Consider the following 23,405-nt stretch of genomic DNA (forward strand, 5'->3'; position numbering starts at 1 on the left):
TCATTCAAATCTTTTATATCTATTGGCACAAAATCAAATGGGTTTGAACCAGTGGACCAGGATGATCTAAGTGTGAATGGTATTGTATCATTTTATCTAAGGGCTCTTTATTTAATGGTAATATTTTCAGTGGTACTACCTGTGTATTTATGTATGAGTAACCCAACTTGGCAAAATAACCAAAACCCCAAAACCAAAACACAATTAAATATGCTGTTCTCATTAGATAGCTATCACTCTATTAAAGTTACGTACTATGTTGTCTACTCCAATGTAGCACAGTTTTCAAGGTTCTATTGTAGTAATTAAAAGCTAGCATTGGGGGAGGGGTGGCAAAAAAAAAAAGCTAGCATTGTTCTTTAAAGCTGAATACACAAATGCTAATCACCATGGGCACATTGTTTTAATAATAAAAGTTGCTGAATTGCTTCATGGTGTAAATAATGTTGGATTAGGCCCTAGTCCAGTACCATCCACTTGAAGAGAGGTCAACATTCACTGACTTCGATTCAGCTGCTCTTCACTCAATTCTCTGCAACCTTCTGTTCTTCCTCCTCCACTGAAATTGCTGTTAAAGGTTACGGATAACTTCTTTTCAGGTCCTTATCATTCTCCATGAATGACTACAATGGCTTCCCAAGCGGCCTCCCTGCCACAAATTTATAGTACTTTCTCTTCCCACACCCACTTTCTCCCCTTTTCTAAAATGCAAATTATTCCCATGATTGAAACCTTTCCCAATGCCTTTGGGATACAAGTCCTCCAAGCTTCTTAACATGAGATCAGAGTTTACCAATAATATGCCATTTGCCAAAATAAGAACCTCCTTTTAACCTGTTTGAGGAATATGACAACCCTGATCACTCATTCTATCTTGGAGCAAGCACCCTCTTCCTTGAATGGCTTGGCATTGCACTATTGTGATTCCGTCTCTACTTCTTTGGCTGGTTCTCTTGGTCTGTGCCCCTGTCTCTTCCCTCTGGCATTTCTCTAGGTTCTGTGCTTATATCCCTTTTCCTGTACACCTCAACAATTCCTTAATTATCATGTGTGTAGAAAAGGCTCCTAAATTCACACCCAAAGGGCACCAGATAACCCTATTTCCAGAGGCCTTTGGACCATCTTTACCTGGGTATTTCATCAACAGCTCAAACCCTTTATGCTCAAAGCAGCCTTATCTTTTCCCTCCAAACTGAGTCCTTCTATTAATGTTTCTACCTCTGTTCATTGTTCCTGAATTCTCCCTGTTGATAAGCTTGATATTCCAAAATCATTTGACACTTTCTCCTCTCACTGGGAAGTCAAGATTACCTCTAGTCTTTCTATGCCTTTTCCCTCCATTCATTCTGAATTCCGTAGTACTTTTTTTTTTTTTTTTTGAGACAGAGTCTCACTCTGTTGCCTGGGCTAGAGTGTGGTGGAGTCAATCTAGCTTACAGCAACCTCAAACTCTTGGGCTCAAGCAATCCTACTGCCTCAGCCTCTCCAGTAGCTGGGACTACAGGCATGTGCCACCATGCCTGGCTAATTTTTTGTATACATATTTTTAGTTGTCTGGTTAATTTCTTTTCATTTTTTTAGTAGAGATGGGGTCTCGTTCTTGCTCAGGCTGGTCTCGAACTCCTGACCTCCAGCCAGAGTGCTAGGATTACAGGCGTGAGCCACCGCGCCCAGCCGCTTAGTACTCTTTAAACCAGCTTGTAGGAGTTTCCTTCACTTACAAACTTTCTACCTGTTTTGAATCCCATCCACTGATGCCAGCCTAATCTTTTAAAAACATATCTTTGAGTATATCATGTTCTTGCTTAAATGGTTCCAGAATAAAGTTCAATTCTAACCCTTTCTTGGTTTCACCCTAATCTACTTTTTCAATCTCATTTGCAACCATGAACATTTGTTGGAAGCAGAAAGCCCACTCATTTCCTTCTGCGATCAAAGGACTAGTGAAACTGTTGTGCTTTTAAACGTTCTGAATAGAACTTTTAAGAAGTGAAAGAGAGAGCCAACATATAGCAGAGCAAAATACGGAAAAACGAAATGAGAATGAATCCACAGCTCCAGATTTCTACTTAGTACTCTTTCATCTGAGAGACTACATTTCAGCATGGAAAGATATCCGAGTCTTTCCACTTAAGGAAGGCTCTCTGTTCCTTTCTCTTTTGATTTATTAATCAACCACAGTGCTGCTCACAAAGTAAACAGAAGGAAGAATGAAAGGGAAAAAAGGGTCTTAATCGCAAAATTCTTAATTTTGGAGGGGTGTGTCAATACATATTTCATCTGTGCTGTTAATCTCAGTTGCAAAGCGTTAGCACGGGAGGGCTCAGGGTCTCTAATCACTAGTATAAGACATCTAAAAAAGATGAGAATAAACTAAAAGCTATGTAGGTCATCTTAGACCCGCTAGTAAAAAAGTTTGTTATGGATTAGAAAAATTAAAATGATCGCGGACGAGACCTGGGGAATTAATGTGCGCTCTTAATATCAGTAACCCCCTCTCCAACACTAGTCCTGCATTAATAAGGACTGGGATTGACTGCACCAACCCTTTTTAAAATGAAGACATAAGAGCCTCACTCCTCTAAAAAAATTCCTGCTGCTCCATATTGCAACGTACGAGCACTGAGGACACTTTTATGCGGTCACAGCCTCTGTAACCACCCGAACGCTGGGCCGATCTTTCCCGGCCAGGAGAAACTCGTTTCCATAAATGAGCACCGCAACCCGCGGCGGCTGGAGCCTCAGCCTAGGACAGTCCCTGGGCGCAGACTACAGTCCTCACAAAGCGGACTGATCTCGACCAGGAACGCTTCAGCGATGGCGCCCACAGGCTTCCCCGACTTGAGGCACTGCAGGGGTCGCACCACCTCTGGCCTAGGGCCGCCCTCGGAGATGCCGCCAGCGCCGAGCCAGGCGCAGCTCACAATGCGCTGGGGCCTGCGGCCGCGTGAGCGCAGGCGCCCGCCGGGCGGTGGCGCGGGACGCGCGGCGAGCTCAGTCGAGCCGCCTCCCCTCTCCCCCGCCCAGGTCCGCGCAGCGGGCCCTCCGCCTGGTAGGGAGCAGCGGGTGGCGGGAGGGCGGGAAAAGGCCGGCCAGTCGGCACCTGCAAGACCCGGCCGCGCGGCGCCCCTCCCCTTTTGCCCTCTCGAGTCAGGGCTCCTTCCTCTTCCGCCCCTTTCCGTCTCCCCGGGCGGCAGCCGGGCTCCGCCCCGCTCGCGCGGCTGCCTGGCCGGCTGTGACGTCACAGGGCCCCGCCCCTTGCTATAAATACTGGCGTCGCCGGCACCACCTTCCCACACTGTCTGGCTCTCCTCGGGGCTGCACTGTTTCCTTTTTTTCCCCCCTTCTGCTGTCGCCTTCTTTGCCTCTTCTCATTCTTTCTCGCTCTGCTACTCTGCGGTGTGACGAGGCCGAATCCTCTCCCCACCCAGCCCGCGCCTTTCTTCTTTTGCCCGCGCTGTTCTATTTCTCTCCTCCGGCCGCCGCCGCCACTGCTGCACAGCTGGTGTCGGTGCCGCGCTTTTCCCCCCACGTCGTTCCCGCAGCCTATGGCCCAGGCCGCCTTGGGTATTTCTGCTCAAGGTAACCACATCCCTCTTTAAAAATTCCGCCGAAAAAGAGAAGACGCTTTACCCGACTCTTTGGGCCGTTATCTCACGTGAGTACCGAGCCGAGGGGCGCGGGCGGCGCGGGAGGGGCCAGGGCACGGGGCCGGGCTCGGGGGGCGGCAGGTGCCTCCGGCTGGGCCCCGCCGCCCTCGGGCGTCCCCGCTGCGCCCGGGGCCGGCCGCCTCGAACATGGCGGACGGCGGCGTGTGTGGCGGCTGTCTGTGCCGCTGGCGGCGGCAGGCTGCGCCTCGGGACCCTCAGGCGGCCGCCGGACGTTCGGCCGAGCCCGAGCCGCTGCGGTTGGGGCGAGGGGGCGTGTGCGTGTCAGGGCGCGGGCGGGGGTCTCGCCCCCGGGGGTCGCGGCCCCCACCCCTCTCCCGTGGTGCATTGCTGTTTCCGGGGAGGGGGCGCCCGCAGCCCTCGGGGGCCGGGGTCCTGCAGTCTCGGCCCCGCGCTGCGACGCCGCGTTTGCCTGCGGGAGGCCGGTGGGCGGGCGGCGCCCTGGGCTGCAACGGCTGGGGTCCTGGGTTATGAATGGAGTGGGGCGGGCTCGGCGCTGGCCTCTGGTGACAGCTGCGGAGGAAGTCGGATTCTTGGGGGAGGGGGAGTTCGGGGAGCGCGATTCCCCTCTGGTGGAGGAAAGTTGACGCCACTCGGGGCCTGGCGCCGGGGAAGCCCCGGTGTCAGGTAGCGAAGGAGAGGCCTTTGGCCCGTTTCTGGAAGCCTCGGGGCTGCTGCTCCGCCCCTGCGGCGCTCCTGATTGGGCTAAGTCGCCTTCACTCACCCCAGTCACCTCTTGGAGCCTAAGGATTAGTCACCATGGCTTCGTTTTCCCGTCCGCGCCACGGTTCCTGGGCAAAAAGAGGGAGAATGGCAGGCTGGGGTGGCTTATCGAATACTATGTGATTGCCAGCAGATAATGGTGGTGACGTGTTCTAACCCTTACATAGTGTATATCCTGAACGTGTGTTTCTCAGACTAAGCTGCTGGTTCAGAAACCTGAAACGGTCAGGGAAGAGTTTACAGCCCCATGATGTTTCAGCACATTTACCTGGATTTTGTGGTGGCATCTAGGATACGTTAAAATTCTGTGTCCCGTCGTGTTTCCACAGTGAATCCGCAGCTTAGGTGGAAATCTGAGGACTCAGAGCAGAGAGAATTGCTGTGTGCTCAGCAAAGGTTGATGTGGACTAGCCTGGCAGAAATATGGCTAATGATTGTCTGGAAAGGCCCTAATAATTCTTTAGTTTCTTTTACATATATGAGAGCGTAGACAAATAAGCCCTGAGGAGTTTTTACATTAAGTAGGAAAGACAGACTCCTAAATAGATGATTATACCTGATAAGTGAAACCAAGTTATCAGTGCCTTTCTCCCCCAAGGTTTTACATAGATTTTCTAGGTGGTTTTATACCTTCAAGTAGATTCTTCAGTTAACATTTTCCTTGTTTGTATTTGCCTGATCTTATTTTTTGATGCATTTCAAAGTAAGTTGGAGACAGCAGAATGCTTCACCCCTCCAACCTTAGTATGTGCATGTCATTACACGTAGCTCAATACTGTTTACTATTTTTTAAATTTTGGGGCGCTAAAACTCACATAACACTAAAACCTACAGACAAAACAAAAATTCATCTGTGTAACCCAGATCCCTATTAAGATGTAGAAAGTTGCCATGGCCCCAAAGTTTTTTCTTGTCCCTTCATACTGTTTCCCACTCCCCACAGAGGCAACCACATTTCTAATTTTTTAAAAAAAAACATAGATTAGTTTTGCCTGTTCTAGAACTTTCACATAAATGGAATCATACAGTATGCATTCCTTTGTGTAAAAGGCTTCTTTGGCTCAGCACATTTTTGATATTCATCCATGTTGGATTTATCAGTGGATTGTTTCTTTGTATTGCTGAGTAGTCAATTATATGAATATCTTGCCTGAAATTTTTTTTTAAATAAACTTTATTTGGGAATATTTTAGTTTTACAGAAAAGTTGCAAAGGTGGAATTCCTCCATACTTCTTGGCCAATTTATCTTATTATTAACGTTTTACCACATCATAGTATGTTTGTCAAAACTAAGAAACTGATTTTGATACTATTTACTAAATTGCAGACTTTCTGTGGATTTCAACAGGTTTTCTTTAATGTCCTTTTTCTGTTCCGAAATCCAATCCAAGGTACCACATTGTATTAGTTGTCATGTCTTCCTCAGTTTGGTCTGTGGCAATTTCTCAGTCTTCGCTTGATTTTCATGACTTTGACAGTCTAGAGGAGTACTGGCTGGGTATCTGGTAGAATACCCACCTCCTCCCAATTTAGGTTTGTCTAGTGTTTTTCTCATGATTAGACTGGGGTTTGGGGCTCTTAGAAAATACCACAGAGCAACTTAAAAAAATCATTGGTAAAGGCAATGTGTGTTCAGAGAAATAGTGATAATTTTGAGATGCTAAGTTTTGGGTAGTTACTGTCAAAGTACAGGGTTTTTTGGTGTGTCTTCCTGGCTTACTGACTCAGTCTGGCCTTTGCTGTACTATTTCCTAAGGCGGTGTAGTTAGAGAAAATTCTCTTCAAATGATTTTCAAGGAGCTTGATTGCAATGTTTACACACCATTTTAAATGAGAGTAATCTGTCTTTTTTCTATACTGCCTTTTCTCCGAATTTCTGTTAACCTTCGTTCTTCCTGTTTTATTATCTTAAGGGTTCCAATTTCATCTATCCTATGTGTAAATGTCATGCTTACCCTATGTACCCCTTTTATTTTTTCTATTAAAATGTGCCTTTCAAATTTGGGGGCCCTTATTTTCTACCACTATATTTTTGTTAAATGGAAATGTTTTAGAGATCTCACTGAAGAACATTCTTGAATGTCTGAAGTTTAATGTCCTTAATGTTTCACATCACTGCTCTTGGGTTGCATTAAGCAGCAAAATAGCTGTGGATGTGTAGCAGGGAAGAGATGAATAATGTTTCACCCAGGATAATTATTGTATTCCTTACAATAATTCAGAATGAACTGTCCCCAGCATGAGCGCTTTTTATTTATTTTAAAAATTATCTTCGTGTGGGAAGAATTGGAATATTTGTTATGGAGTAATACATTGTTTGGAATCTAACATAAGGTTATAATCATTGTTGCATGCTGGTTTGGGTTCTTTCCTCATCATCTGTAAGTGTCCTTGAGAGTGTGATCAGTTTCCCCTATTAGAGGAACATTTTACCTCCCTTGGGGGTGCCTTGATCCTGATTGAGGCGAGGTAAGCTTTAGGTATTAATTTCTAGTTTTATAATTTTCTGGTTTCTTTCTTACCACCCCTTTCTAGCAAATACTATCAGGTTATATTAAACAGGAACCACTGAATTAAATAGAAATAGAGGCATAGCATTTTAGCTCAGAGGTACTAATAAGTCCATCCAGTCAAACCGTAATGGGTAGTAGCCATTTCTACACTTACTGAGCATTTTGTGTAGTATGCCAAGCACTTTGACATTTATTTGCTCCTGGTGCTGATGGAGTGAAGTAGGTCTAAATAGATAGATATGAGGAGATAAAACTTAAAAAGTTACTTGCCTAATATTATAAGGTAGTCAAAGATTATTTCGGTTGTATAATGTATTAGCTAAGTCATAAAATCTTTTGCTTATCTTTTTGGTATTGTGGTATTTTATACTTTAAGCAAAGAAGAATTTGAGGAGTAAAGGGTGTTCTGGGTAGTTCTGTCTAGACTATTAGGTCATGCTAGAACATGAGGCATATAAACTCTTGCATATACACCAGATTTTTGAGGGTACTTGGAAATTTTTACATTCTAGGTCACTTAAAAATTTGGGTTTTAGGGGACAAATAAAAAGCAAAAATGAAATTAGATAAAGGCAGGAAACACATGAGAAATAACTTGGTAAGATGGCCGTGATGTCAAGTTCTGTGAATTTTGTAGTACAGCAGCTTGGAAATGTTGACTGTAACAAATTACTTGGGTAAGCCCTTTGAAAACATCATTTGTGTAGTGTGACTTTAATGAAACACACTATTAAAACTAACACTTATTCTACAGCTCATCTTTAAGTCAACTGAACATTTTTTTTTAACATAGGACTATCTACTGTTTCTTTTATTTCCTTCTTTAGGGCGAACTTTCTGACCAAGTATACAACTACCCAGAGGGCCTAGGAGAAGTGCTGTATAGAGAGCAGTTTGACTTCAACGCTGAGCCACCTTGGGAACCTAGCTGATGATAGGGGGGTTCCATCTCCCAACTTGTCCATGTAAGTATTTCACATCCACGAGGGACTTGTAAAATAAAGTAAAGTGCTATGTTGCTTAGTATTTTTCAGAATTTGAAATTATATTTACCTCTTTAAGTGCAGTGACCCTTAAGCTCTTTAAAGTTCTAAAATAGAGACTTAATAATTACAAGTTACAGACATGACTGATTTAGTTATATGCATTGTTTACCAATGACTGGATCACTTAAAACTTACTTTATTTTGAATATATAACAAATTATTACTGTATTAAGTATATATTACAAGGTAAGTTTTAGGAAATATTAGTTTAGGTTTTAATATAGTGGATGTTGGAGAGGAGTTTGGGATTTAAATTATAATTTATCACATCATTCAACCATTTCACTTAGTGGATTTGAGTATTTGGGCTTAATCAGAAATCAGACATTTTTAAATAGAGCAAAAGATTCTGCTCTCATTCCACTCGTGAAGTTATACCCCAGAGCATGGGATATGAAAGATAAATCTAAGTTCTTGTTTTTCTAGTTATGAACATCTTGCCAGAGTCAATGTGATTTTCTAGAATTTATTCTCTTTCATAAGATGATTTATATAATACTCAGCTGTTGGGGGGGAATGACTGTTTTTAGAGGACTTACTGAAAGTTGATATAGATACATAAATATATATATGTAGATCTCTATCTCCCAGCGTGCCACCTTTTGAACATATTTTCAAAGATAATTTTTTGATTGTACTTGATTTTCTATGTATGGATTTAATTTTAGAATGGAGCCCCTGTGCAAAATGTAGTTCCACAGTAAACTTTGGATTTGAGCTTCTGTGGTTGTTTCATTTAAAAAATTCATAGTATATAAACTTCTTGTTGTTGAAATTTGGTTTTTGGTGTTGAAATTTGGATATTTTTAACTTGGCCAGAGACTTGGAGGGAATAATAGCATTAGCTTTCCTGAAAATTCAGGAGAGCTGAGGGTATCAATTTAGTGTTTCTTTAGTCTGATCTTGTTAAACAGATTCTATTGAATAAACATGTTTGCTCTTATTTTAGAGTATGCAAAGCAAATCTTTTAAATACATTTGATGTTAATACATATTAGAATTTTAAACTCAAGTTTTTATGGCTAAAATGAAGGAAAAGCAGTTTAAATAATAGGATTTCTTGAAAGTTCTGACTTATAATAATTGTAGTGTTTCCTGTACTCTCTTTTCTACCTGTGTAAATTTGAGCAAATTGCTTATTTTTTTAATCCCAGCTATAAAGTTGGGGCTAAAACAGTTCTTTTAGTCCTAAACTGGCATGATGATTTCTTTATGAGTATATTACCGTCTTTGTTTATGCCGCATAGTCTTTGGATGAGCTGCTGAGTTAGCATTGTCTCCCAAGGACAGAAATGTGAAATCTCAGCCCCACCCAAACCTGAATCAGAATCTGCATTTTAACCACATCTCTTGTATCTGTGTTAAAGAGAAGCAAGGTTGTCACCTCTCAGTAGCAAGTCAAGTCAGTTATCTAATTTTTGTTTGTCCATCTATATTCTACTTCTGATATACATGATGTTTTTCTCCTAAGTTGGCTTGGAACCGTTTTGGGGGTGGATTCTAGTTGCCATCATAGTCATGAGTAGATTCTACAGTGGAAATTTAGAAAAAGCTTCATCTTTTGAGGAAAGACCAGAATAAAGGATAAGCATTCTTTTAGTTAAGAGTCTTGCTCTAATGGAAACTTAACCCTGCATTGTTTTAATATTTCTAGTGGTATTTCCTCTTAGAGACTTGAGACATTAGTCTCAATATATCAAAGAGCTGATACATTAATGATTTTTGCAAAATCAGGGAAAAGTAGTCTTTAGAATAATGAATAATATTGTAGAGCTCAGTCCATAATGCCACCCTCTTTTTAGGGGTGGGGAGGATGGGAGCAGATAGGATACACACTGAAGATATTTATTATTCCATGGGTTCTGGCAGCCAGAGTACCTGAATCTTAAATTTATTATGGCCAGATACAATGTATATTATGTTAAACAAAATTCTAGTACTTGATTCTTTGCTATAAAGCTACCAATTCACAATCCTTTATTCATATAATTCTGGAATCCAAAAAAACCCTTAACATTTTTTTTTTTTTTTTTTTTGAGACGCAGTCTCTGTTGCCTGGGCTAGAGTGCCGTGGCGTCAACCTAGCTCACAGCAACCTCAAACTCCTGGGCTTAAGTGATCCCACTGCCTCAGCCTCCTGAGCAGCTGGGACTACAGGCATGCGCCACCATGCCCAGCTAATTTTTTATATATATATTTTTTAGTTGTCCAGCTAATTTTTTTCTATTTTTTTAATAGAGACAGGGTCTCGCTTTTGCTCAGGCTGGTCTCGAACTCCTGAGCTCAAATGATCCTCCTGCCTCGGCCTTCCAGAGTGCTAGGATTATAGGCGTGAGCCATCGCGCCTGGCCCCACCCCTTAACATTTTTTTTTAATAACTTCCTTTGTATGACCTAAACTAATGTGGGGAAAAAAAAAAACCGCTTGACCTGAATCTGTGCTGATTTGAGCCTATTTTTGTCTTTACTTATCCCATTTAGTGTTAATATTCCTAAATTTTGCTGCAGAAATATTATGATTACAGGGTGCTGACTCACATTCTCCTGGAAAGTATTATATAATATATATGAAGTGCATGTACTACATTACTGTTCTAAAATCTGAGAAATTCTGAATTCAGAAAGATACCTAGTCCCAAAGGTTTCTTGACTAGAATTAGTAAAAATGGCAAGAAAAAATTCCACATTCCAGAAATGTGTTATCCTTGTATCAGTAACAGTTTGCTCTACCAGACACTGAAATCCTGAGATTTTCTGTGGATCAACAATACTACTTGGCAACGATTAAAAGGACTTAAAACATTGACATTCATGGAAATTACATGGCACATAGCATTGCAAAGCATGTAGCTATATGAACTCTTTTTGAACTGTGCTGTACTCCAATACCCCAATAGAATTTCTGCTCAGTTCGTCCGAGCTCCAGTATTTGGCTTCAGGGTTAGGTTTTAAATCTCGGAACCATCTGAATTTTGAGATAGTTCATTCCATTAAGTATCTGGAAACTTCTGGAAGTTGCTTACATAATTTTATCTTTCAAAACTTCCTTAGAATATGTGTACAATGGAGTATGTGAGCGCTGTAAGAATATCTTGACAAAATAGATTAATGTCAATTTTTCAGATTAATGTGATATGAACTCCCTAGTTGTGGAGAAGTTTCTACATGTCTTTTAAAAAATTCTTTAGGGCTTTAAGCTGGAGTAAAGTTATTGCAGTGGGCTAGTTTTCAGTTCATTTCAGCTATAGGTCCAATTATGGTTAATAAATTAGCTAATGGAAAATAATTTAAAACTTTAAGAAACTAAATTTGCTTCTAGCAGTTGCTTCTGCTAGTGGATCTGATGATGAAGTTGGATTGGATTGATCATTATCATATACCTTTTAATGTGTTGTATGTAAGTATGGAAAAGGGAGTCAATTAATAGATTTGTTTAAATGGACTCTTAAAGTTTGCTTAAAATTTTATTCTTACCTCGTTGTCATTAGTTTACTCTGTATGTTCATGTAGGAACTTCATAAGAACATCAGCATTTTACTCGTATTCAGCCTTATTTTTAGTATTTACACGTGCCTTAATAGGACTTGCCCTGCCTAAGTTAGGATTGTTTTGACTAGGAAAAATGTTCTTTGTTAGTGCTCTTTCCTCATGTTTCACTGTTGTCAGTAGAAAAGGGAGGTTATTGACCCTGGTTATGGAGAAAAGGGAATTTTAGTTTTGATATTTGGTAATTTAAAGACACTGTGATGCAAGCAAATTCAACAGAACATTCATTGAGGTTGATGCTCTTTGACCAAAAAGATGAATAAAACTGAGGCCAAGGCGGGAGGATTGCTTGAGGTCAGAAGTTCAAGACCAGCCTGAGCAAAAGTGAGACTCCATCTCTACTAAAAATAGAGAAAAAAAAATTAGCCAGTCAACTAAAAATAGAAACAAAAAATTAGCCGGGCGTGGTGGCCTGCACCTGTAGTCCGAGCTACTCGGGAGGCTCACCTGAACCCCTAGGAGTTTGAGGTTGCTGTGAGCTAGGCTGACGCCACAGCATTCCAGCCTGGGGAACACGGTGAGACTCTGTCTCAAAAAAAAAAGATGAATAAAATTACTATCATTGAAATACACAGATTTTAAAGTATGTGTATCCCCTTGGTGTGCATAAAGTAGTGTTTAACGGTGCTTCACTGCTTAAGTAAAGTAACAGAAAAATATTCTGTACAAGCACAATGTGAACAAGTAGCCTGTTAATGGGTAAAAACGAGGTTTTAGGGACATGGTGTTTTTACTTTGGTCGAATTTAGAATTTTTTCTAGGAGGGTCAAAAAGATTGGAAAGCAGTGTAGACCAATTTTTAAAGGAAATAAATGGTTTTTGCATTTATCCACAGAGGATAATTGAGCAGAGAGAATTAATAGCTTCTACCAATCTATGTGTTCATCTCTTCTCCCAACCTGGTCTTGTTTCAGAGTTTTCCACTTTGGGGTTTCCCTTGCTCTCCTTCTTAACCCCCATGAGGGGAAAAAAACCATTTATGACAATTAACTTACATTAAAGTAAATGAGGTATCGCATAAATTGTAGGCTGTTGTTCTAGGCTGGCCATTGTTCAGATAAGCCTAAGGAGGCTTTTCCAAGTGGTATTGCTCACATACTGGTAAGGCTCAGGAAACACAGACATTTTTCCTTCCTCCATTCCAGGGTCATCCGTGGCCACTTAAATCAAACATTTTGTCACGAGTTATTGAAGCAGAGATTTAGCCGTACTTTAGCGTTCTTAGTATTATTATGCAGGAGTAGAAAATACTTGCATGGCATACTGAGTTACAAGGATGATCAACCTGCCCAGGCCATAACCAGCCACCATGAGGTTTTTGAAGTGCCTATAACTAACTGATTTGCAGCAGGAGCCAAGACAGCAAACCTTTTTGGAATGCTCTGGTCTAAACTTTTTGCTTTATCTGATGTGTAAACACATATTTCGAGTCTCTGTTCAGGATTTACTTGCTATAAAGTTTTGTTACGTTTTGTCCGCTTACTCTCTAGGTTTGTCAACTTGTAAAGTGATCTTTGTTACCTTGAACAAAGTCATTCTGGGGATGATGGGTTTTTATCTGTGATGTGTGTGGTCTTGATCCCTAGAAGTCTGAAAATTTCTTATGAAAACAGCATCTTTTAGAACTCTGAGTTCAGAACAGAATCCACTGGACAATTGGTTATTGAAATTTAATAAATTTAAACTAAATAAAGTTAAAAATTCAGTTCCTCGGTTGCTTGAGCTCTACATTTCAAATGTGGCTAGTGGCTATTTCAATTATCACAGAAAGTTCTATTGGGCAGCAGTAATCTAGGATAATTATTATGAATGTGAGTAGTATTAGCCACAATAATCTTAAAACATCTATTAATAAGAAGCATACAAAATACACATTTTCTTTGTTCTTTCTCCTTAGATTTGTCTATTTAAAAAACCTATTTCTTAACTGTAAGGGCTTTTTGATTTTATGTTCTCTTTGAATCCTTCAGTTGCCTAGCATGTTCTTAGGATACAGCTACTTAACAATAACTCTGTTCATATAGACTGAAATACTTACCTATTTCTTGCTCTTTACTGCAAGGATCCTCTGATACCCAGTTTGCAAAGAGTTCATAAATAAGTATGGTGATCTTCATAGCTCATTACCTCGGTTGAGCATGATGAGCACGTTACATTTGGCATGACAAAAAGTAGAATGGGACATCCTAGTACCTTAACATATAACAAAGCAATCCCCAAATAAACAGTCCTCAAAATGAGAGATGTTTGCTATCGTAAACTTGTGAAGAGCTCTTAGGAGTCAACAAGAAAAGGCAAAAACACAATAGAAAAATGAGCAAAAGGCTTGAAAACCATTTTCTATTACCAACCTAGTAGATCCATTCCCAGGTATGTCCTGGGGTCTAGTCCCTAGGTCAATGCCACTTAAACTGCCAGTCAGCAGAATAGGGTCTCTTGTACCAGAATGTAAAGTAGCATGCTACTGAACACTGTTTTGGGGTCACATAGAAGAATAAAACTGGATTAGAAAAGGTGGTCTAAACATTCTAAGGGAAATGCATCCACTACCACCTGGGAGAGATATAGGTAGGGGCCTCTGAGGCATTGAATCTAATTTCTTAGCAGCCTGCCTAGCCTGGTCGTGGCTGTAATAAACGTATGTTTTATATATCATTTTTCTTGGGAGGAGTAGGAGGCAGAAATTAGATTTGTCCTAAGCTAACCAAAATAGTGCATTTCTTTAAAGGGTTATTCCGTGTGCTGCTGCATTGAAACCAGGAGAGCTAGAAAACATAATATGGTTATGTGCTTCATGTTGTATTATTATAGTTATCTCTAATGTCACATATTAATTGCCAAAAGGAATTCAAGTATGTTACTTGTGTGCAAGTACACACTTTCTCCAGAAAAACATTTAGTCCTTCGTATTGAATAGTCAAGACACTTTTTTTTTTTTTTTAAACAGAATTTCACCCTGTTCCCTGGGCTGGAATGCTGTGGCGTAGGCCTAGTTCACAGCAACCTCCAGCTCCTGGGCTCAAGCAATCCTCCTGCCTCAGCCTCCTGAGTAGCTGGGACTACAGGTGCATGCCACCATGCCTGGCTAATTTTTTTTGTATTTTTGGTAGAGATGTGATCTGGCTCTTGCTCAGGCTGGTCTTGGAACTCCTGAGCTCAAGAAATCCTCCCACCTCAGCCTCCCAGAGTGTTAGGATTACAGGTGTGACCCACTGCACCCGGTCTTCAAGACACATTTTTTAAGGGAGTTTAATCATGTCCCTCTCAATATATTTTCAAAATGATACTGATTGCTGTGACAATTCTGTATTTTGTTTTCTCATTAGGATGATATTTTAACATTTATTGTGAGGTATTTCACTGGGCAACCTTTTCATAAGTACTTCATACTTGGCCTGATGGGCTTATTCCCTTTAGGGGTCCCCATGCATGCCTTGTATATCTCCTGCTTGTTCTCCCATCCAAGTACTAACCAGGCCTCCTGCTCATTCTTGTTCTTCTCTTTAAAATAATTCTTAAGAAGCTGCCTTTAATGATCTTCCATTAGGGTTACTTAGTTTTTTCCAACCTCATCACCTGAAAAATAAGTTTAAGGGTGTTTATCATGATTACTGGCTTTCCAGTTAAGCAAGCCCTGTCCTGATCATCCTTAGTACTTGATATGGGCTGTTTTTACTGTCCGTCACTTGTTTTGGGGTCCGGTGTGACAAAAGTTTATGTGATCTTGGCATCACCCAACTTACTCAAACTTCCTTCTTCTAGTGGTTCAGACCTGCTCTAGGCCTCACATCAGTAGTGTCAGAGTCATCCTTTATTTGGAAGCCTCTTCTAGTGCTTCTAGTCAATTACTTTTAAAGGTATTCTGTGTGGTAAGTAATATTTTTTTTCTGTTGTAGGTAGAATGCAGAGGGGACTTCAACAGCATTATCTGTTTTTAAAGCTGTGAGCTGAGCGCTAATTCATCAAACGCATATGTAAGAATAAAGGTAGAAATGTCCTTAGGCATCTTCAGAGATTACTAATAGTAGTGTAAATTTCAAAATACCTAAAGTTCTCATTTTTAATGAGTAAAACTCCTTTTAGAAAAGTGATTGATGTGTTAAGGTTGGGTTTCCTGCTTAGGTATCTCTGAAACAGTACTCTCAACCTTTCAGCTCTCCCTGTTCTACTTCCAGGGAGGTCTCCACTTCAGAAATCCAAGACTCATATTCATCCAGCTTGGTGTCAAGTGGGCTGTTGCTGCCAGAATTATCTTGTGATTATTTGAGAGATGTATCAGTTTCTTCTGAAGTACAATCAACTGTAGAAGCCTTTGTAGCAGGTGTGTAACAAGGCAAGTGCCCAGCTGCTGCAGCCACTACTCTTAGAGCTACCCTCTCGGTGAACATGAGGACTCAGCGGCCTCATGAAAGGCTCCGGGGAGCAGTTTGTGGTTCTTTGGAACCTTTTGTTTCTTTTGGCAGTTTTACCAAAAAACACCAGTATGAAGGTGTAAATAAGGAATGTTATACATTTTTTTCTTCCCAGCTATAAGGAAATTACTTATTAATAAAAGTAGTATTTTCATTATAGCTACTGTATAGTGTAAAATAACCTGAGTTTTCTCTCAACAAGGTGTTTGGTTGTGGAAATAGCTTAAGAGTGCTTGAGTAGAGAACACCTTCTAGTGCCTATTGATACCAATAAACATCAGAGCTTTTATTAAAAATAGATTTTCTGTTAAGTCTTGAAGCATTTTGATGAAGACATTCTAAGATTTACATAGAGTAGATATTTAATTTTTTTTGGTTTTTTCTCTGTGACCCAGGCTAGAGTGCAGTGGCGCAGTCATAGCTCAATGAAACCTTGAACTCCTGGGTGCAGGCGATCCTCCTGAGTAGCTAGGAGTAGCTGGGACCATAGGCACGCACTATCATGCCCAGCTAATTTTTAGGTTTTTTTTTTTTTTTTTTTTTTTTTTTTTTTTTTGGGTAGAGACAGTCTTCCTGTATTGCTCAGGCTGGTCTTGAACTCCTATCCTCAAGCCATCCTCCTGCCTGGGCCTCCCAAGGCACTGGTATTACAGGTGTGAGCCACCATGCCCAGCCTAGATTTTTAAAAGTTTAATGCAACTAATTCAAGGTCCACCAGCACCAGACCATAGTATATATAGTGGTCCATAATGTGTTGGAGTGAGTAAATCAGTCCTATTTCTAATGTGTAAGCCAGAAAAAGTAGTGTAGTACTATTGGGAATTATTATTGCCACCCAGAATTGCAGGTAGGTTTGGTATATTACCTTGGTTTGAGTCTGCATTCTTAGTGGAAAGGATGGAGAGTTCCTAGAATCTAAAAGAGTCCCTGTGGTGTTCAAAATTGAGGTGTATTAACTTAGTAAATCTGGCATAAGGTATGAACTCTGCTCATCCCCAACACATGCACACTTATTTTTATGCTGACTCCCTAGAACGTGCCGTGTCTCAGATTTTTGGTTTAACATATTATCACTAATTAACTTTAATAGTTCTTAAAAACATTTTAGCAAAATATTTCTTTAGTGTTTTAAGTAAGGCAAAAATTTCAGAACATAAACCTTTTTGTGACAGTGGAGCCGTATTGTATTTTTGCTAACGTAATAAGAAAATTGCAAGCAAAGACTCCCAGAGGTATGATTTTGAACTGCTTTTTAGGACTTCCTTCAGTGAGATAAGGGTATAATATTAGACATCGGAAAGACTCAGGTCACGATCAGCCTACCCTCACCCACCTGTTTATTATCCCTTTTCAATTGTTGGAAATAATGGGCTTCCAAGTCATATTTCATTTGAACAAAGAAGTTTGTTGGCTCAAAGTATATTAGAAAACCTGTCTATTGGCTGGGCATCATGGCTCATGCCTATAATCCTAGGCTGAGGCAGAAGGATTGTTTTGAGGCCAAGAGTTCCAAACAAGCCTGGGGAACATAGGGAGAACCTGTCTCTACAAACAAAATAGAAAAATTAGCTGAGCATGGTGGGCTCACTCCCATAGTCCTAGCTACTCGGGAGGCCGAGGCAAGGCAGGATTGCTTGAGCCCAGGAGTTTAAGGTTGCAGTAAACTATGATGATCCCACTGCACTCTAGCCCAGGCAACAGTAGGAGACCTGTCTCAAAAGAAAAAAATATCTTACGATTTGGTCCATTCTTGACAAAAATATGTGGCACATGACTGTACATGTGGATCACTTGCACATCAAGAATACGGGCTCCTTATAAGAATGTAAAAGATGTAACCTTTTGTATTTCATAAGCTTAATGATTGGGTTTTCATATGCCTGTAAGATGTACCTCCCTCAAACCTTGTTATGATGTTAACACATTACCTATCTGATGGCAAAACAGAACAGAAAGAATGAAAGATGGGCCTTCTTTTTCAAAACATTTCCAGGGAGTTCATTACTACCACCCCTAAGTTTAAGAACTCTCCACTCTTAGTGTTGTGAAGTCCTTTGTCCATTTGTTTTTGAGCCCTACCCTGGGCTAGGAATTCATGGGGATCTCAAAGCCTTTAGGGAGGATCTGAGAGAGAAACCCCCATCAGAGCTTTATTAATATTGGTTTTATTTTAAATCAGCAATTTTATTGTGGTTACCAATATGTTTAAGGAAACCAAGTAATGTTACATGTGCTACATCTATTTTAGTGGTTTCAGGTGGGCCTTAATCCATTTTATCAAGTAATGCCAATGTAGCAAGTGAATTTTATTTCATTTTTCCAACAGAGTCCTTTTATCAGCCAGCCAGGGGTTGGTTAACAACTCTGCAGTTACTTCTGAAGCGACAGTTCCATTTCAGAGATGAATATCCACTCTACAAGCATTGTATCTTTCCTTTCGAGCAGGGCATACTTTCTAATATTTTCATTTATATTGGTAGTATATTTTTATTCATAATGATAATACCATTATTTGTCATCTGTTTTGGTTTGGACTTCAGTTGGTGTTTAAAATATTTCACTTCTATAACAGTCTAATTTATAGTGACAGGAAGCTAGTTAGTGGTTGCCTGGGGTGGATTTGGGGATATGCTGCAAAAGGGACATGAGGGAACTTATATTTATGATAGTGGTGGTGACCCAGTTATATACCTTTGTCAAAATGGGCACACATTATTGCATGTAAACTATTAATAAGTGGATAGAAGAAATATTTCAAATTTGGGGTCTTAATATCTGACAGACAAAAGATACAGAGATATATACAGCAATATTAAAATGTAGAAAATAGTCATCTGAAAATGCCTGCGGTAATGGATACCCCAGTTATCCTGATTTGGTTAATTCACATTGTATGCCTGTATCAAAACATCACGTACCCTATGAAGATATACAACTATTATGTACCCATAATAAAAATTTTTTAAAAAGTCATATGAAGAAAGATAAAAAGGCTATTAGCAGGCATAAGAGATAGGATGTTCTATACCAGTGTGAGTAAACTTAGAGGTTATCAACAACCAAGGGGGTTGGTATGTCTGAAAAGGGTTAGTTGATTATGTGGATATCATAAGAGACTGAGAGCTATGTTGGATTTCTAAAAAAGGAATCCTGTGGTTTATAGGGATGGGATGATGAGGAGGCAGGTTATCATTTTGTTTTAAACATGGTTTGATCACCACCATCAATGGAGCACTTATCTATTCTGTGCCTCAGTATCTTCATTTGTAAAATGGGGATAAATACCATCATTGTTGGTTTAAAGGTTAAGAAAATTAATGTTGAATAGATAAAATACTTAGAACAGCACCTGACACACTACTATATAAATGTTTATTATTAGATTTAAGCTAGTGTAGCAGGCAGTGAGAGTTGAGCCTACTAGATTATGTAGTTAGAAAATACTTGGGAAAGACATCTTTATCCATATGATTATACTAATACAGAAGAGGCTCTGAAAAAATATAGTAGGCATTCAGCAGGTAAGACTGATTCAGATCCAGTGGACCCAATGTTTTTTTTTGAGTACTAAGGATCCTGAATGTTAGAGGAAAATTCCGCTTCCTGTGAGAACCGTAGCTATAGGGAATTGAGCTTCATCTTGTCCTGACTTGAAAAGTAGACCTCTTGTATTTGGCAGTAGTTGCCTAAGTTGGTCAGTAATTGTGTTCAAGTAAGTACTAAATACTACATATATAGTTAGAATATATTATACTTGGAGACTTAGGAACTGTGATATCGTAAGTCCTCTAACAACATCTGTAGGTTCTTGGAAACTGTGACTTTTAAGTGAAATGGCACACCGCAAGTCCTTGGATAACATTGTTACAATGTTATTGCAGTGTTATTACAATGTTGTCATCATGCTAAGAAAAAAATTGGTTTCATTATAGGTCAGTTCACTTAAAGTAAGTGAAACTTTATTGTATTAGGAGAAAGTTTTTTTTTATTTCAAAGTATATTTTATGTAGGCTAAACATCTTGATTTAATATTTTTTCATCTAGTTAATAGAATAAGTGAAAGCTGGCTGTTCTGCCAAAAAGATGATGGTGCCAAATTTAACAGGAAGTTCTTACCTTACTTTTCTCTGGCCTTTATCTTTTCTATTGCTCTTAGTGTTTAGTTGATCCTCCTAAAATTGGTGTTCTAGCTAGAGTTTCATTGCTTAAAATAAATATGCATCCTCACCCTAAATGTCTACTTTGTGGGTGCAGATTTACATCAGTCCTGGTGTAACAACCTTTAGAGAATGTCCAGGCTGGACATTTAGAGAATGATTTGACTTCACTGCATAAGTATTAGGGCTCATTCAGATAGGCCTCAGTTAACTCTTGATAAAATAAAAATATCCTCAACTTCTCAGTTTCATAGCATGAAAGAGATATGATGAGTTGAACTGAATATAGTTGGTTTCTTAGAAATGAATCTGTATTAGTGTTTTAAAAGTTAAAACTAAGTATTGTTTGTATTCTGTGAAATTTGACTAACAACACCACAGCTTATTTAAAAGTTAGTTTTGGTGCAGCAAGAATGCTGACACTTTGGGAACCATTAGAATGGAGTATACTTTCAGGATGAGAGCCATCACCCAAGGATGAACTCTAGCATGAAGCAACAAGGAAGTTGAGGGGTGTGGCGGGAGAAATCAAGGACACAGGAAAGGCTGTGCAGATTTTAAAACAGGTTGCCAAGACAGCTGCTCTATGCCCATTTTTTTTTTAACTCTTTTACTTTTTTTCCTTTTTATTTTAATAGATTTAGAGGGTACAAGATGAATTCTGTTACATGTATATATTGTATAGTGGTGTCCTCGTTATTAATGTGGCAACCAGAAATCAGTATCAGGCAGTGAGTAATATCCTATCTGGAAGACTTGTTTTTATCACATTTATGTTAAATAATTTCCTAAATTAAACTAAGGACCAGTGAGATTCAGCAAAGAAAAATAGATGATGAAAATGTCAGTATGTGTTGCCCCAGAGAAGAATGAGTGACCTGGGAGAGGGAGGTTGTTTATTTGATTGATTGATTAGAAGGGGTAGGATTCAGCCTAAAGCTTTTTAAAAAATCAGATTTCTTAGTAGCTGGCTCAAGATACATACAGATACCTAGTAACTGGCTCAAGGTATGTACTTAGCTTATACCTAGTTTCCAATTATGATAGCATTTTTGTTAATTAGCAACTTAATTTTAGCTCTAGAAAAATTTTTAATTCCCATGCTATGCTTTTATTTTTACAACAACCTTTTGAGGAAATAATTAAGATATGTAGCTGAGGCTTAGAGAAATTGATGTAGGATCGCTGTACTATTAAATGGCATAGCCAGGACTAAGTCTTCTGATTCCTACCTAGTCCAGTTATTTCAACAAATGAAGTCACTTCCTAGAGGTCTATGTTGCTAACTCTATGTAGTTAGTACCGTTTTAGTTTTAGGCCTAGGCAGTCTGTATCAAAGCTGTAAATTGTTTCCTAAAACCACCTTCCACCCCTACTCATTTCTATTATTTTCACCAACTTTGAAATTTTTTTTCAGTGCGATAGCATTAAGTGATTTTTGGGATTTTATTTATAAGACATTTATCTGCCATTACTGGTAATGCTATGTATGTTATGTGGCTGGCATTGTATTGCTGTTCAGTCTAATATTTTAATTTCTTGGCTGAAGATACTTACTTCATTAGCTTTCTTAAAATGAGTACAGTTGTATGTGTTAACAGAAGTAGCACAAAATAACATATGAATGATGGAGATTGAGTCTGTAACTCTGGGTAAATAAGATGATCATAGAGGCTTGTAATATATTGTGTGCATATGTGGGTTACCGTCAAGAAGTTACATTGACATTGTTTTATAAATGTATAAAATACATATTTACTCACTTTTTAAAATGGGTATTATAGGATATTGATAATCCATTGTTACTGAAAGTATTAAATGATTTCATGAATTCCTCGTTAGGCACTTAGCACACTTTCATTGACAACTCATACATCATGTTTAACTATTGGAATAATAGACTTTGATTTAACTTTTGTTTTGGCAGTTTGTTGCATATTCTAAGGACCCAGACATAGGCTTGGTGGCCCGTCTCTTGTTTTTCCTGGTTTATGACTTTCGGCTTTGTGGAATACGGCTGAGATGAAAGGATTTATTGATGATGCAAACTACTCCGTTGGCCTGTTGGATGAAGGAACAAACCTTGGAAATGTTATTGATAACTATGTTTATGAACATACCCTGGTAAGTGTATCATCTCATATTTATCAAATATAGTGTTTGTAATTTTCCAAATTCTAAAGTATCGATGCTTTATTAATTTCCAAGATACTCGTCTGATAAAAGTACTTGGTTCAGATGTTAACTTTTCCAGGTTGTCTTAACTCTCCATCCTTACCCCAACCCCCACTCTCCTTGTGATATGATTTCTCTTTTGGTTCCACATTTAAAAATGCTTCCTGATAGCCCTTTCTCTGCTATGCCTTTTGGCATCTGGCTCTCATGTTCTGTTTTATTGATGTGTTGCCTGCCAACCTTCTAATTGGTATATGGCTTCATACTCATTTTTCTCAACCCTATTCTTCAGCAGATTTTAATTTACTTTCACATAATCTGAGTTGTGTACATTGACTGAGAATTTGATGATTTATACTGCATGCTTGCTCTTTACTGCCCCAGGAGACAGCTTCTACCAAATGATATTCACTGCTACTTAAAGTCATTTATTTTCATTTTAGATTTACTGATAGTGTTATTTTCATTTATTCATGTACTGATTGAAATTATTTCTTTATTGGAGCTAATTTCCTGTGTTCTCCCAAACTTGCTGGAGAATTATTTTCATGTTACTGGTGTTGAGTAATAGAATACTCAAGAAACTTCTCTCTCTTGCCCTTCAGTCTACAGATGTGCTCACCCCAGCAAAAATCCCTTTATTTCTCTCTTTCTCTATCGAACTTTGTGAAAAATAGTGACACTTGTCATACTGTTCAACCATTTCCTGCCAAGTCACTCTTCAGTTAATTTTCTCATGTCACCAGGAAGCTCCTGGTCAAATTTTGGTGACCTTTCTCTTAGTCACTTAACTTTCCTCTTCTGACCTCTGCAACACTTTTCTTGGGTCAGATACAATCCTTGAAATACTCCTGTCATCCATTCTTGTCCCACATACTAAATTATCCCACATTTAGTACATTTAGTGAGGGTTTGTCCTCATCCCTATTTTCTTCCTCTGACAGTCTTGTCTAATTGTATGGCTCAAGGGTGGTACTTCTGTGGGTTTTGTTTTTTTTTTTTTTTTCCCCTGACTCACTCAGCCCTCCTTTTGTTCGTCCTCCCTTACTTAGCCTTGGTCTTTTCCTCCATAATGTCCTTGTATTCATCCCCTCCTTCGTCTGTGACCATTATCTTAGTCTGCCTTTGCACAACTACCTTTTCTGTTTTTGTTCTTTTTCCATAG

At 39.5% G+C, this 23,405-nt stretch overlaps 1 protein-coding gene and 1 non-coding gene across 9 annotated transcripts in view; both read left to right on the forward strand.

Annotated features, from left to right (window-relative positions):
- The first annotated feature begins 3,177 nt into the window (after positions 1-3,177).
- The window catches only part of AZIN1 (antizyme inhibitor 1), a 33,540-nt gene continuing 13,312 nt past the window's right edge, over positions 3,178-23,405 (forward strand). For 2 of the 8 annotated variants that reach the window (XM_045561910.1, XM_045561915.1), the window contains exons 1-4: positions 3,178-3,658; positions 7,733-7,870; positions 15,672-15,829; positions 21,993-22,189. In XM_045561910.1, the coding sequence (XP_045417866.1) occupies positions 22,088-22,189 (102 nt within the window). In that variant the 5' untranslated portion in view covers positions 3,178-3,658; positions 7,733-7,870; positions 15,672-15,829; positions 21,993-22,087. Of the gene's footprint in view, positions 3,659-7,732; positions 7,871-15,392; positions 15,483-15,671; positions 15,830-21,992; positions 22,190-23,405 lie in introns of all 8 variants that reach the window. The other 6 variants (XM_045561909.1, XM_045561914.1, XM_045561907.1 and 3 more) reach the window with 4 other exon arrangements.
- Positions 17,745-17,846, forward strand: LOC123645500. Its single transcript, XR_006737613.1, has one exon. It is a non-coding gene; the product is annotated as a small nucleolar RNA U13 (small nucleolar RNA).

Source organism: Lemur catta, chromosome 9 (genome assembly GCF_020740605.2).
Source record: "Lemur catta isolate mLemCat1 chromosome 9, mLemCat1.pri, whole genome shotgun sequence".
In the NCBI taxonomy this organism is placed as follows: Eukaryota; Metazoa; Chordata; class Mammalia; order Primates; family Lemuridae; genus Lemur; species Lemur catta.